At 50.4% G+C, this 16,692-nt stretch overlaps 1 protein-coding gene across 1 annotated transcript in view; it reads right to left on the reverse strand.

The window, feature by feature from the left end:
* LOC132385377 (myelin-associated glycoprotein-like) overlaps positions 1–16,327 on the reverse strand; it is a 32,971-nt gene extending 16,644 nt beyond the window's left edge. The window contains exons 1-3 of the mRNA XM_059957412.1: positions 16,246–16,327; positions 6,409–6,774; positions 5,066–5,359 (exon numbers count right to left, since the gene is read on the reverse strand). Coding sequence (XP_059813395.1) covers positions 5,066–5,359; positions 6,409–6,774; positions 16,246–16,300 — 715 coding nt within the window. The 5' untranslated portion in view covers positions 16,301–16,327. The remainder of the gene's footprint in view (positions 1–5,065; positions 5,360–6,408; positions 6,775–16,245) is intronic.
* Positions 16,328–16,692: the final 365 nt, after the last annotated feature.

A 16,692-nucleotide genomic window follows, 5' to 3' on the forward strand; every position in this document is an offset into this window, starting at 1 on the left:
AGGTGTACTGGCACTGAGAATGGGTCCATGGTGCAGAAGGGAAAGAGGGAGTAGAGGGGAGCGGTAGTGACTGGGGAATCAATAGTCAGGGGAACAGACAGGAGATTCTGTGGATGTGAACAGGACACCTGGATGGTTTGTTGCCTCCCAGGTGCCAGGGTCAGGGACATCTCGGTTCACATCCACAGCATTTTGGAGGAGGGACAGCAGCCAGATGTCTTGGTACATATTGGTACCAATGACATAGGAAGGAAAAGCAAAGAGGTCCTGAAGAGAGGATTTAGAGAGTGAGGCAAAAAGCTGAGAAGCTGGCCATCCAGGGTATTAATTTCCGGAATGGACCTGTGCCACGTGCCGGTGAGGGTAAAAACAGGATGATTTGGCAGCTAGATGCACGGTTGAGAAGTTGATGCAGGGGGCAGGGCTTCAGGTTCTTGGATCATTGGTCTGGGGGAGGTACGACCTGTATGAAAGGAACCCGAGGAGGACTAATATTCTTGCAGGCAGGTTTGTTATAAGTGTTGCAGAGGGTTTAAACTAATTTGGCAGGGGTATGGGAACCAGAGGGAAGGGAGCCTGGATAGGACGGATGGCAAAAAAGCAAAGACAGCATGCAGTCAGACCGCCAAGGAGGATAGGCAGATGAGAGGACAAAACTGCAGCCAGCAGGGTGAGTATCAGTGAATTAGGGATGCAGAGTCAAAAACGTAACAAATACAGTACTCAAAGTGTGATATCTCAATGGATGGAGTATAAAAAATAAGGTGGATGATCTTTTTGCACTTTTACAGATTGTCGGGTATGATGGTGTGGCCATCAGTGAATCGTGGCTGATGGATGATTGTAGTTGGGAGCTGAATGTCCAAGGTTACATATTGTATTGGTGGGATAGGAAGGTAGGCGGAGGGGATGGTGTGACTCTTCTGGTAAAGTATGGCATCAAATCATTAGAAAGATGTGACATTGGATCAGAAGATGGAGAATCCTTGTGGGTTGAGCAGAGAAACTGTAAGGGTAAAAGGACCCTGATGACAGTTGCATTCAGGCCTCCAAACAGTAGCTGGGATGTGGATGACAGATTACAATGGGAAATAGAAACGGTGTGTCAAAAGGGAAACGTTATGATAGACATGGGAGATTTTACAAGCGGGTAGATTGGGAAAATAAGGTTCATGATAGATCCCAAGATAGTGAATGTGAACGCCTACAAGATGGCTTTTTAAAACAGTTTGTCATTGAGTTTACAAGGAGATTAGCTATACTGGATTGGGTGTTATGTAAATTAGGCGACTTGGAAGCTGAAAGTAAAGGATTGAGATTTGATAAGAAGAAAGTAAAGTCTGACAGAGCAGTATTTCAGTAAAGGAAATTACAGTGGTATGAGAGAGGAGTTGGCCAAAGTAAATTGGAAGGAGATGCTGGCACACCTGACAGCAGAGCAGCAATGGCTTGAGTTTCTGGGAAAATGAGGAAGGTGCAGGATCGGTGTATTCCAAAAACAAAGAAATACACAAATGGCAAAATAGTACAATCATGGCTGAGAAGGTCAAACCTAATATAAAAGCTAAAGAGAGGGCATACAACAAAGCTAAAATTAGCAGGATGATATAGGTTTTGGTAGCTTGTAAAAAAAAGTTACAGAAAGCAACTAAAATAATCAATATGGGAAAATATGAAATATGAGAGCAAGCTAGCAAACAATATCAAAGGGATAGAAAAAGCATTTTCAATATATAAAGAGAAAAATAGAGATGAACTTTGATATAAGACCATTAGAAAATGAGGCAGAAGAAATAATAACGAGACAAGTAGATGGCAGATGAACTAAATGAGTATTTTGCATCAGTATTCACTGTGGAAGACACAAGTAGTGTGGCAGGTGTTGACGGGTGTGAGGGAAGGGAAGTGAATACAGTTACTGTTACAAGGGAGAAGGTGCTCAAAAAGCTGAAGTTACACAAGTCACCCGGACCGGATGATCTGCACCCTCGGGTTCTGAAAGAGGTAACAGTAGAGATTGTGGAGGCATTAGTTATGATCTTTCAAGAACCATTGGACTTTGGCATAAGACCATAAGGCAAAGGAGGAGAATTTAGCCATTCAGCCCATCGAGTCTGTTCCACCATTCCATCATGGTTGATCCCAGGTCCCACTCACCTCCATACACCTGCCTTCTCACTATATCCTTTGATGCCTGACCGATCAGGAAATGATCAACTTCCACCTTAAATATATGCACAGATCTAGGCTCCACCGCAGCTCGTGGCAGAGCATTCCCAGGTTTACTACTCTGGCTAAAAACATTCCTGCTACCTCTCTTCTAAAGAGTCCTCCCTCAATTTTGAGGCTCTGTTCTCTAGTTCTGGATGCCCCCACCACAGGAATCATCCTCAACTATGATCATCCACCCTCTCTGGTCATTTCAACATTCGGCCTAACTAGTGTCTTATAAAGGCTTAGCATTAACTCTTTGATTTTATATTTTATTTCCCTTGAAATAAATGCCAACATTGCATTTGACTTCTTTACCACAGACTCAGCCTGTCAATTAATCTTCTTGGAGTCTTGCACGAGGAGGGCTAAGTCCTCTTCAACTCTGATATTTGAACCTCTTCATTTAGATGATAGTCCACACTGTTGTACCTTTTACCAAAATGCATTCTCATACATTTCCCATCACTGTATTCAATCTGCCACATTTTTGCCCATTTTTCCAAAAGTGCTGCTGCAATATCATTGCTTCCTCAGCACTACCTATCTCCACCTATCTTTGTATCATCCACAAATCCATCAATTCCATGATCCGAATCATGGACGAACAACATGCAAAGCAGCTGTCACAATACTGACCCTGGAACACCACGAGTCACCGGCAGCCAAGCAGAAAAGGCCCCTTTTATTCCCACTCACTGCCCCCTGCCTGACAGCCATTCTGCTCTCTGTGCCAGTATCTTTCCTATAATGCCATTTATCTTGTTAAGCAACCACATGTGTGGCACCTTATCAAATATCTCCTGAAAATCCAAGTAAATTACATCCACTGCCTCTCATTTGACCACTCTGCTTATCTCTTCCTCGAAGAACTCAGATTTGTCAAGCAAGATCTATCCTATATCTATCTATCCTTTATCTGTCCTACATGTCATCTCCTCAAAGAACTCAGATTTGTCAGGCAAGATCTATCCTATATCTCTCTATCCTTTATCTGTCCTACATGTCATCTCCTCGAAGAACTCAGATTTGTCAGGCAAGATCTATCCTATATCTATCTATCCTTTATCTGTCCTACATGTCATCTCCTCGAAGAATTCCAACAGGTCCGTCAGGCAAGATTCCCCTTTACAGAAACCATGCTGACTTTGACTTACTATATCATTAGGCTCCAAGGACCTCGAAGCCTCATTCCTAATAATGGACTCCAACACTTTCACAAACACTGTTAGGCTAACTGGTCTATAATATCCTTTCTTTTCCCTTCCTCCCATAAAGAGTAGAGTGATATTTGCAATCTTCCAGTCCTCCAGGACCAGGCCAGAATCAAGGGACGCTTCCAGAGGACTGGAAAATCGCAAACAAGGTAGGCAGCAGAAAGGAAATCTTAGAGCAGTTAGCCTGGACTCAGTGGTTGGGAAGATGTTGGAGTCAATTGTTAAAGGACGAGGTTATGGAGTACTGGGGACACAGGACAAGATAGGATAAAGTCAGTGTGGTTTCTTTAAGGGAAATCCTTGCCTCGCAAACCTGTTGGAATTCTTTGAGGAGATGACATGTAGGACAGATAAAGGGGAAGCAGTGGCTGTTATACATTTGGATTTTCAGAAGGAATTTGAAAAGTTGCCACACATGAGGCTGCTTATTAAGTTAAAGCCCATGATTAGAGCATTGGCTGATTAGTAGGAGGCAGCGAGTGGGAATAACAGATCTGGTTGACTGGCAGTGACTCATAGGGTCAGTGTTGGGACCACTTATCTTTATGCTGTATAGGTGATTTAGATGATGGCTTTGTTTCCAAGGTTGCAGGGATATTGAATAGTTTGATAATGAATATTGTTGGAGGGGCAGGTAGTGTTGAGGAAACAGGAAGGCTACAGAAGGATGGGCAAGAAAGTGGAACATGAAATACAATGTTGCAAAGTGCATGGACATACACTTTGGTAGAAAAAACTAAACCTGCAGACTATTTTCTAAATGGGGAGATATTTAAAACATCTGAGATGTCCTTGTGCAGAACACCCTAAAGGTTAACTTGCAGGTTGATTGGGTGGTGAGGAAGGCAAATGCAATGTTAACATTCATTTCAAGGGGTCTAGAATATAAGAGCAGGGATGTGATGCTGAGGTTTTAAAAGGCACTGGTGAGGCTTCACCTTGAGCATTGTGAACAGTTTTGGGCTCCTTATCTAAGAAAAGATTTGCTGGCATTGGAGTGGGTTCAGATGAGGTTCAGATGGATGATTCTGGGAATGAAAGGGTTATCATATGGGGAATGTTTGATGGCTCTGGGCCTGTACTTGCTGGAATTTAGAAGGATGAGGAAGGGGGGGGGATCTCATTCAAATCTTTTGAATGTTGAAAGCCCTAGACAGAGTGGATGTGGAAAGGATGTTTCCCATGGTGGGGGAGTCCAGGGCAAGAGGACACAGCCTCAGGATAGAGGGGTGTCCATTTAAAACAATGAGGCAAAGACATTTCTGTAGCCAGAGTTTGGTGAGTTTCAGGAATTTGTTACCACAGGCCACTGTGGAAGCCAGGTCACTGGGTTTATTTAAAGCACAAATTGATAGATTCTTGATTGGCCATGGCATCAAAGGTTATGGGGAAGAGGCCGGGGAGTGGGGCTGAAGAGGGGAAAAATGGATCAGCCATGACTGAATAGTGGAGCAGATTCGATGGACCAAATGGCCTAATTCTGCTCCTATGTCTTATGGTCTTCTTCACGGATATTAAGGGCAAAATTTGTCAGTAAATATGTAATTTAATTATCCTCATACTGAAATTTACAGACTATCTCTGTGTACTCTGTGGAGTATTGCTGTACCTGTATGATAACTGTTCTCCATACTTACACTGCACAGTTAGTGTGAGGGTCTGCTCCGATGAAACAGATGGGTATCTGACTCTGCAGGTGAGACTTTGCCCGTGGTGTTTGAGCGCTGGTGTCATGGTCAGGACAGAAGTATATGTCAGAGTGTTGTGCCACTGAGTTACACTGCTTGAGACTGATGGTGGGATATCCGTGGGGGTGACCCAGGTTAAGGTGGGTGAAGTTCCATTACACGTGGTGTTGAAGACGCATTTTATGTTCACAGACTTTCCTTCAACAAGTTCTGCAGCGAATATTGTGGGTTTATCTGTGAAATCTAACACAGAAATGGATCCTTTTAGTTCAATATCACAAGATGCATCAGTTCAGATAGAAATCTCAGCCCCACAATAGGAAAGGTGTTTACAGGATGATCCCTGAACAATGAGGGTAGAGTGTTCTGAAAGCTGTTGAGAGGGGAAATGGGAATCAGAGTCCTCCACTGAGAGCCTCAATATCACACAGTCACTGATACATCCAATGGGGTACGTCCTTCCCCAAACAGTGAGACATGGGCCAAGTGGACTTGGACATGGGGAAGATGAGTTCAAAAAGATCAAATTAAATTTATTAGCAAAGTACATATACAGGTTGTTACCATGTACTGTACTACCTTGAGATTCACTTTCTTGCAGGCATTTACAGGAAAAAAGAAATCAAACAAAATTTACAAAAATCTACACAAGCAGACAAAGACTGACAACAAAAAGACAAATTGTTAAATTCAAAAATAACAGTGCTGTCAATGTGAGTTGTGAAGAGTCCTTGAAAGTGAGCCTGTAGGGCACAGAATCAACTCAGAGTCGGGGTGTTTGAGGTTATCCACACCATTCCAGGAGACTGGTGTTTGAAGGGGAATAACTGTTCCTGAACTGGGTGGTGTGGGACACAAGGCTTCTGCACCTCCTGCCTGATGTTAGTAGTGAGACCAGGGCATGGCCTGGATGGTGGATAAAAACACAAAGGATGATGGGAAGAAAGGATGTGTGGATGGTTGGGATGAAGATGGAGAAGGAGTGGAGGGTCAGTGGGAAGATGAACACTGCCACATGCAGAGACAACTAATTCGGCAAGTTACTGCACATAACTCCGAGAGCCTCTCGTGTCCATGTCAGTTGTACTCCAATATGATTAGTAACATAGATTGGCTTTCATAACATAGTAACAATCGACAAGCTGAAAATGCAGAGGCTGCATTGGGAATGAATTGGAAGTTTCCTGAAAATCGGGAGTTGTGACGATGTGAATATGGACCCAAGCCAAGTTTATATTATTCCCCACTGACTGCTGAATGTCTGCTGTTGAGTGACCACACAGAGCACCTACCAGAAACACGGAGCTGCGTAACAGGGAGATAGTTGTAACAATTCTTCCTGTCAAATTCAATCCTGAAGAAGTACGGCCCTTTATCTTCCTCAGTGATATTGTCGATAACCAGGGAACAGTCACCGTCTTTCAAGTCTCCAGACAGACGGGTCCGAGACTGAAGCTTCTGCATCTCCTGACTGTGATCGCTGGAGTGAAACACTATAGGTGCAGAGTTCGGATTGTCACTGTTATACCAGATACCAGTCCTTGAATTCTCATCCAGACGTGACGGATAACGGTAGTGGCATGGAATCCGGGCACACAAGCCTCTCTGTGCTGTCACTTGTGATGGTCTGTCAGCTGTCCACTCATTCGACACTGCGGCTGAGGAGAGAATGAACAATGTTTGGTAATGGACGACTTGTGAACACACCGGACTTGATATCCACCCCCTGTATCTCTCTTGCACAGTGGACGTGGTGTGTACTGAGTGTGGGAGACACAAGGAAACCCACCAGGCCTCCTCACAGTTGGAGGGGACATGTTAGTTGTTTGTGGGGGGGGGGGGGCTCGTAGCAGGTTCATTCTCTGTTCTCTCATTGGCCTCAGGACCGATGAAGTCCAGCACTGTCAGGAAGAATCAACGACAGAGGTGTCATCTAACACTGCAGGAGGAAATGGAGTGGCCAAAACTGGTCTGTGTTCCTCTGTTGGGAATCTCTTCCTGTTTGCTCTACCACGTGTCACTGTCTCTGCTCCTTCCATCCTTCCACTACACTGGATCCATCAGATCTTATGAATCTAGGAATGAATATGGATCATTATTATCTAAGGGATCCCCGTGGGACTCCCACAGGTACAAGGATGCCGACGTGCCTGTGACTGAGTACCACAGACACCGGTGACAGACAGACTGGAACAGGGGCCTGTTCTGGCAGTTCCCACGCTAAAGGTGCAGCTTTCTCACAACCTGTCCCATTCAACAATACAACAATCTCACACACTGTCCTGCTTGTACTACTGCCCAGTTAATGTGCATCATCACTGTATATCACACTACGGCGATTTAAATCTTCTGGAACATAAGAAGCTGGAATTAGCACAATACATCACAGGTAAATCCTTCCCGACCATCGGAAGTCTCCACAACAGGCGCTACCTCAAGAAGGCAATGTCCGTCGTCCAACATCCCCACATTCCACACCATGTCATGTTCTCACAGCTCCCATCAGACTGGATCAATGACAGAGGAAGACTCCCTCCTTCTCATTAACTGCGCGGGATGGTGATCCAGGGCTACTCCGGTTCCCCTCATGCACCGGGACAGGACTCCCTCAGCAGGGCACGGCCTCGATTGAGGCAACAGTTTGAGAGAGTAACCCCACCGGTGACTCTCCACTCACAGGCGATCCCTGTTCTCCAGGGCTTTCCTCCTCCCCAGAGGATGGGTGCTCTGGGCACACAGTCTCAACCGAAGGCAATTCTGCCACCTCACACGACCTCTCTAAAATGGTGCCGCGCACAGCCTGGACTTTGCATGCTGAAGAGAAGCCACCCAGCCAGAGGCCCTTGTGTGACAGGGCTTTCCTCCAGTTCTGGGGAGACATACTCTGAGCATACGGCCTTAACCGGAGGTAAATCCTTCCCCTGGATTGCAGACTCAGAGACACATCTCTCCGTATCTTCAGACCACAGGGATGCTGTGGCACGCTGACCTCCATATCGGAGGCTCCCTCAGACTCGGGCACCACTTTCCGTACCCGGCTTCCCCAGGCCTTTGCTGAATCTCAGACACCATAGGGCCCTTCGAGTCGGGTTCAGGAGTCACCTCCTGCCCCTCTCCTCCGGGGGAGAGGCCTCGAGATGGTTGTTCTTTCTCTTGGCCTTCCTACCAGATACCCGATCCCACCGCTCACTGTCATCTGTGATGCGCCCATCCCCGACATTCACCACCACGGGTGGGTGGGGGAACAGCAGGGGTAGGGACAGGTCGGGAAGGCTCAGCAGTGCTGCCCTGTGTCTCCGAAGTGAAGTTCACAGCCTGCGAGTATGTCCAAACTCTTTACAGACCAGGCATGTCATCTCTGGACTATAATAATGCCCCTCAAATTGCACCTGAAAGCCCCCACCTGCATCCCCACCCCGTTCCAGTTGCATCAGCAAGCGGCGCTGAAATGAGAAAAGGTGATCAAAGCCCTGCAGAGGTGTCCTGTACCACACTGGGGTGGTATTTGACCCTACCAAGAGAGGGCAGCTGGGGAGGAGGGCCGTACCAGGGATATTGGAGGTGGGCGTCGGAAAGAATAACCAACTTCACAAGTACCAGCATCGGCTCCACCATCATGAAAAGCTAACTAACGGCCAGGGAAACATCTCTCCCAGACCGAAGATTGGACCACCCGTCCAGCAGTGTGACCCTCCCTCAGTACTGCCCCTCACAGTGTGACCCTCCCACAGCACAGCCCCTCACTCAGTGACCCACCCTCAGCACTGCCACTCACACAGTGTGACTCTCCCTCGGCACTGCCCCTCACACAGTGTGACTCTCCCTCAGCACTGCCCCTCACACAGTGACCCACCCTCAGCACTGCCACTCACACAGTGTGACTCTCCCTCGGCACTGCCCCTCACAGTGTGACCCTCCCTCAGCACTGCCCCTCACACAGTGTGACTCTCCCTCAGCACTGCCCCTCACACAGTGTGACTCTCCCTCGGCACTGCCCCTCTCACAGTGTGACTCTCCCTCGGCACTGCCCCTCTCACAGTGTGACTCTCCCTCGGCACTGCCCCTCTCACAGTGTGACTCTCCCTCAGCACTGCCCCTCACACAGTGTGACTCCCTCAGCACTGCCCCTCGCACAGTGTGAATCTCCCTCAGTAATGTCCCTCACACAGTGTGACTCTCCCTCGGCACTGCCCCTCACAAAGTGTGACTCTCCCTCAGCACTGCCCCTCACACAGTGTGACTCTCCCTCAGCACTGCCCCTCACACAGTGTGACTCTCCCTCAGCACTGCCATTCACACAGTGTGACTCTCCCTCGGGTCTGCCCCTCACACAGTGTGACTCTCCCTCGGCACTGCCCCTCTCACAGTGTGACTCTCCCTCGGCACTGCCCCTCACACAGTGTGACTCTCCCTCGGCACTGCCACTCACTCAGTGTGACTCTCCCTCAGCACGGCCCCTCACTCAGTGTGACTCTCCCTCAGCACTGCCCCTCACACAGTGTGACCCTCCCTCAGCACTGCCCCTCTCACAGTGTGACTCTCCCACAGCACTGCCCCTCACTCAGTGTGACTCTCCCTCAGCACGGCCACTCACTCAGTGTGACTCTCCCTCAGCACGGCCCCTCACTCAGTGTGACTCTCCCTCAGCACTGCCCCACACACAGTGTGACCCACCCTCAGCACTGCCCCTCACACAGTGTGACTCTCCCTTGGCACTGCCCCTCACACAGTATGACTTTCCCTCAGCACTGCCCCTCACTCAGTGTGACTCTCCCTCGGCACTGCCCCTCACACAGTATGACTCTCCCTCAGCACGGCCACTCACTCAGTGTGACTCTCCCTCAGCACTGCCCCTCACACAGAGTGACCCTCCCTCAGCACTGCCCCACACACAGTGTGACCCTCCCTCAGCACTGCCCCTCACTCAGTGACTCTCCCTCAGCACTGCCCCACACAGTGTGACTCTCCCTCAGCACTGCCCCTCACACAGTGTGACTCTCCCTCAGCACTACCCCTCACACAGTGTGACTCTCCCTCAGCACTGCCCCTCTCACAGTGTGACTCTCCCTCAGCACTGCCCCACACAGTGTGACTCTCCCTCAGCACTGCCCCTCACACAGTGTGACTCTCCCTCAGCACTACCCCTCACACAGTGTGACTCTCCCTCAGCACTGCCCCTCTCACAGTGTGACTCTCCCTCAGCACTGCCCCTCACACAGTGTGACTCTCCCTCAGCACTGCCCCTCACACAGTGTGACTCTCCCTCAGCACTGCCCCACACAGTGTGACTCTCCCTCAGCACTGCCCCTCACACAGTGTGACTCTCCCTCAGCACTGCCCCTCACACAGTGTGACTCTCCCTCAGCACTACCCCTCACACAGTGTGACTCTCCCTCAGCACTGCCCCTCTCACAGTGTGACTCTCCCTCAGCACTGCCCCTCACACAGTGTGACTCTCCTTCAGCACTGCCCCTCACACAGTGTTATCGTCCCTCAGCACTGCCCCTCACACAGTGTGACTCTTCCTCGGCACTGCCCCTCACACAGTGTGACCCTCCCTCAGCACTGCCCCTCACACAGTGTGACCCTCCCTCGGCACTGCCCCTCAAACAGTGTGACACTCCCTCGGCACTGCCCCTCACACAGTGTGACTCTTCCTCGGCACTGCCCCTCTCACAGTGTGACCCTCCCTCAGCACTGCCCCTGACACAGTGTGACTCTCCCTCGGCACTGCCCCTCTCACAGTGTGACTCTCCCTCAGCACTGCCCCTGACACAGTGTGACTCTCCCTCGGCACTGCCCCTCAAACAGTGTGACTCTCCCTCAGCACTGCCCCTCTCACAGTGTGACTCTCCCTCAGCACTGCCCCTCTCACAGTGTGACTCTCCCTCAGCGCTGCCCCTCTCACAGTGTGACTCTCCCTCGGCACTGCCCCTGACACAGTGTGACTCTCCCTCAGCACTGCCCCTCTCACAGTGTGACTCTCCCTCAGCACTGCCCCTCTCACAGTGTGACTCTCCCTCAGCACTGCCCCTCTCACAGTGTGACTCTCCCTCAGCACTGCCCCTCTCACAGTGTGACTCTCCCTCAGCACTGCCCCTCTCACAGTGTGACTCTCCCTCAGCGCTGCCCCTCTCACAGTGTGACTCTCCCTCGGCACTGCCCCTGACACAGTGTGACTCTCCCTCGGCACTGCCCCTCTCACAGTGTGACCCTCCCTCAGCACTGCCCCTGACACAGTGTGACTCTCCCTCGGCACTGCCCCTCAAACAGTGTGACTCTTCCTCGGCACTGCCCCTCACACAGTGTGACACTCCCTCAGCCCTGCCCCTCACACAGTGTGACTCTCCCTCAGCGCTGCCCCTCTCACAGTGTGACACTCCCTCAGCACTGCCCCTCACACAGTGTGACTCTCCCTCAGTAATGTCCCTCACAGTGTGACTCTCCCTCAGCACTGCCCCTCACACAGTGTGACTCTCCCTCAGCACTGCCCCTCACACAGTGTGACTCTCCCTCAGCACTGCCCCTCACACAATGTAACCCTCCCTCAGCACTGCCCCTCACACAGTGTGACCCTCCCTCAGCACTGCCCCCACACAGTGTGACTCTCCCTCAGCACTGCCCCTCTCACAGAGTGACTCTCCCTCAGCACTGCCCCTCTCACAGTGTGACTCTCCCTCAGCACTGCCCCCACTCAGTGTGACTCTCCCTCAGCACTGCCCCTCACACAGTATGACTCTCCCTCAGCACTGCCCCTCACTCAGTGACCCACCCTCTGCACTGCCGCTCACACAGTGTGACTCTCCCTCAGCACTGCCCCTCACACAGTATGACTCTCCCTCAGCACTGCCCCTCACACAGTATGACTCTCCCTCAGCACGGCCACTCACTCAGTGTGACTCTCCCTCAGCACGGCCCCTCACTCAGTGTGACTCTCCCTCAGCACTGCCCCTCACACAGTGTGACTCTCCCTCAGCACGGCCCCTCACTCAGTGTGACTCTCCCTCAGCACTGCCCCTCACACAGTGACTCTCCCTCGGCACTGCCCCTCACACAGAGTGGCTCTCCCTCAGCACTGCCCCTCACACTGTCTGACCCTCCCTCAGCACTGTCCCTCACACAGTGTGACTCTCCCTCGGCACTGCCCCTCACACAGTGTGACTCTCCCTCAGCACGGCCCCTCACTCAGTGTGACTCTCCCTCAGCACTGCCCCTCACACAGTGTGACCCTCCCTCAGCACTGCCCCGCACTCAGTGACTCTCCCTCAGCACAGCTCCTCACAGTGTGACCCTCCCTCAGCACTGCCCGTCACAGTGTGACTCTCCCTCAGCACGGCCCCTCACACAGTGTGACTCTCCCTCAGCACTGCCCCTCACACAGTGTGATTCTCCCTCGGCACTGCCCCTCACTCAGTGTGACTCTCCCTAGGCACTGCCCCTCTCACAGTATGACTCTCCCTCGGCACTGCCCCTCACAGTGTGACCCTCCCTCAGCACTGCCCCTCTCACAGTGTGACTCTCCCTCGGCACTGCCCCTCTCACAGTGTGACTCTCCCTCGGCACTGCCACTCACACAGTGTGACCCTCCCTCAGCACTGCCCCTCACACAGTGTGACTCTCCCTCAGCACTGCCCCTCTCACAGTGTGACTCTCCCTCGGCACTGCCCCTCTCACAGTGTGACTCTCCCTCGGCACTGCCCCTCTCACAGTGTGACTATCCCTCAGCACTGCCCCTCACTCAGTGTGACACTCCCTCGGCACTGCCCCTCACACAGTGTGACTCTCCCTCAGCACTGCCCCTCACACAGTGTGACTCTCCCTCGGCACTGCCCCTCACACAGTGTGACTCTCCCTCGGCACTGCCCCTCACACAGTGTGACTCTCCCTCAGTACTGTCCCTCACACAGTGTGACTCTCCCTCAGCACTGCCCCTCACACAGTGTGACCCTCCCTCAGCACTGCCCCTCTCACAGTGTGACTCTCCCTCAGCACTGCCCCTCTCACAGTGTGACTCTCCCTCAGCACTGCCCCTCACACAGTATGACTCTCCCTCAGCACTGCCACTCACTCAGTGTGGGTCTGCCTCAGCACTGCCCCTCTCACAGTGTGACTCTCCCTCAGCACTGCCCCTCTCACAGTGTGACTCTCCCTCAGCACTGTCCCTCACACAGTATGACTCTCCCTCAACACTGCCACTCACTCAGTGTGGGTCTGCCTCAGCACTGCCCCTCTCACAGTGTGACTCTCCCTCAGCACTGCCCCTCTCACAGTGTGACTCTCCCTCAGCACTGTCCCTCACACAGTGTGACTCTCCCTCAGCACTGCCCCTCTCACAGTGTGACTCTCCCTCAGCACTGCCCCTCTCACAGTGTGACTCTCCCTCGGCACTGCCCCTCACACAGTATGACTCTCCCTCAGCACTGCCACTCACTCAGTGTGGGTCTGCCTCAGCACTGTGGTACGAATATGCCACAACTCTGAGGGGCCGAAGGGTAAAAAGTAGCCCCCTCCTTTTCGAGAATCGCCAGATCGCTATTAATTCGGGTCTGGGACCCAGGAAATGAGAGAGAGAGATGCAGAATCCACAAGGTTTGGAATGTGTCCTGGCCTCAGCGAAACAAAACCCCCTGATAACAGCTATTGTCTCTTGGAGACGGAATTGTGTATTGAGTACTGTACTATTCATTGAAGCCCCTCAGGGGACGACCAGCGTGGGCTGGTTGAGGGATTGCATCATCACAACCTGACTGACATCTGAGACCCCGTGAGTAAGGATAAAGGAGGGTCTGGGGAACAACTCCTTTAGACGCACCAGGAGAAACGCTAGAAATCCCGTGACAGCGTTTAATAGCGACAGCCGGTGGGGGCTCGTGTGCGTCCTCCCTTGCCTGGGATTGGCAGCCTCACTACGGAAGAACGGCTTTAGCTAAAGGAGAGGCCACAAGTGAACGGCCACACCAACGGGTCTCTCGCAGGATCAAAATCATAAAAGTAAAAATCGGCAAGTTTCTAAAAAAAATCTCTCATTCTCTCTCCAACCAAAGGCTGCAGCCTGCATGAACTGAGTGACTTTTATCTTTCCATCGGACAATACATTAACCCCTAGACAATGATAGAGCTATTTCTTATTATTATTATACCCGCACTTTTAGATTTAGTATTGATGACGTATATTATCTGTATGTTTGCATTGATATAATTTTTGTGTATTTTTACTAATAAATACTGTTTAAAAATAGTACCATCAGGCTTCAACGGACCTCTCTATCTTTGCTGGTAAGTGACCCAGTTACGGTGTTCATAACAACTGCCCCTCACACAGTGTGACTCTCCCTCGGCACTGCCCCTATCAGTGTGACTCTCCCTCAGCACTGCCCCTCACACAGTGTGACCCTCCCTCAGACAGTGGTATCTTACCCTTCCGGTTTAAGGGGGAGTTGGTGAAGCAAGGCGACAATTTGCTGATAACAAAGCTGTGAATTACGGTATTAATCACTCTGTTTCCTCGGATACGGTCACAGTAATCGATAGTCTGTAACTTGATCTTTTGAACTGCCTGCACGACCTGGTATTTTTGCGGTGTGAAGTCTGGGAAGTGCAGGACAGTTGTGGCGTGGCCTGTAAGGGTCGAATCGAGACATCTGGACGAGGTCCTGAGAGCGGGGAATAAACCAATGTTTGGCCATTGTTGGGGCAAATTTTAGGCAATTTGATGTGGCAGAACAGAGGCGTTGTGACGGAGGGAAGGCAGAGTGGAAATGATGGGACCTGTGCCTGATGGCGCATCAAAGTTTGGCAATTTCAGTGCCGGGACAGATTGAAAAGGTGAGGGTGTCGGGGCGGGGGACGAAGTTCAGCTCGCTGTTCCCCGACATATCTCAAGATTGTGTATATTCGACATACTCCAATAATAACTGTACTTTGAACTATGAGAACTAATTGCTGATGTGTGATATCGAGAAACTAACCAGCCGAGTTCTGAGAACTGCCCAACACCCGTGGTTTCACACATTTCCACCGTCAGCAAGACTGAACCAACACTGTTGAGTTGTCACTGACTATTCTTATGGAGCCAGTGATGTCTCTGTGAAGCTGTTCACCAATCAGCCGGGCTCTCGCCCCACTGCCTCACACGTTTTATCCCCGAATGATCCAATTCCCACCGGTTAATCTTGTTAAAGCTGCTTCCACTACCCTGATGAGAGACTGAGTTACAGAGAGAGGTTGAACTGGTTGGGACATTCTTCATCGGAGTGTATCATATAGGGTGATCATATTGAGGTGTATAAAATCATAACGGACAGAGACAGGGTAAAAGTTCAGTCTTTTTCCCGGAGTTGGGAAATCAAGACCACAGAGGCACAGGTTTAAAGTGATGGAGGAGAGATTTAATGGGGAATCGAGGAGCAATTTCTTCTCCCAGAAAGTGAACAATATAGAAGACCTTAAAACTATAACACACAGAAGTAGAATGTCACCTTTGAGGTCCTTACTAATCAAAAACCTATCAGCCTCTGCTTTAAATACACCGAATGAATTGGCCTCCACAGCTGTCTGTGGCAATTAATTCTACAGATTCAACACACTCCGACTGAAGAACTTCTTCCTCTTCTAAAGGGATGATCCTGTTCGGAGGGAGTGCCCTCCAGTCTGAGACTCTGCCACCTGTAGGAAACGTCCTCTCCGTGTTCATTCTACGAGGAACAAGCTGTCAGAGGAAGTTAATGAGGCAGGTAGATGAACAACATATGGACAGGAACATCGAGAGATGTGTAGAAGGATATGGGGCAGAGGTGGACAAATGAAGGGTCTCGGCCCAAAATGTTTATTCCCCTTCAGAGATGCTTGCTGACCTGCTGAGTTCCTTCAGCATTTTGTGTGTGTTGTTCAAGATTTCCAGCATCTGCAGAATCTCTTGTGTTTCTCAATAATTTAGATGGGAATCTTGGTCAGCAGGAACAATTTGGGCTGAAGGACCTGTTTATGTGTTGTACGACTCTGGCTCTTTCAGCTAACCAGTCGGACACACAGCCCAGCCCCCTACTCAGCCCTGAGTACCCTGGTTAGTGTCACACCAGCCAGACTAGAGGAAAATCAGGGATTTGCTGCCCGAGCTGCTGCTGATTTACCTTGAAGAAGTGGCAGGAGGAAGTACACCTTTCCGATTGTTCTCAGATCCAGCATATTCTGTCAGTTTTCTCCCCTTAGACTGAAAAAGAAAGTAGTTACAATGAAACTGCCGTGGTTCCAACATCAGTGTGAGGGACAAGAAGATTCTCAGACTGTGCTATGCTATTCCCATCAGTAATCCCACACACTTCTGATTCATTCCTTTTTAATTTTATACAGAACATCTTAAAGGGGGCTTTGAAAACAAGGGCACATGAAAGGGGAACTGGGCCCCAGTGAACCAGAAGGGAACAGGAAACTGACACAAAGTGGTGAAGGAGGTGTTTGACACATTGGACGTATTGTCAAGTCAGATCACTTTTATTGTCATTTCGACTATAACTGCTGGTACAGTACATTGAAAAATGAGTCAACTCTTTTTTCAGGACCATGGTGTTCCATGATAC

This window comes from Hypanus sabinus (assembly GCF_030144855.1).
Source record: "Hypanus sabinus isolate sHypSab1 chromosome 1 unlocalized genomic scaffold, sHypSab1.hap1 SUPER_1_unloc_11, whole genome shotgun sequence".
Lineage (NCBI taxonomy): Eukaryota > Metazoa > Chordata > Chondrichthyes > Myliobatiformes > Dasyatidae > Hypanus > Hypanus sabinus.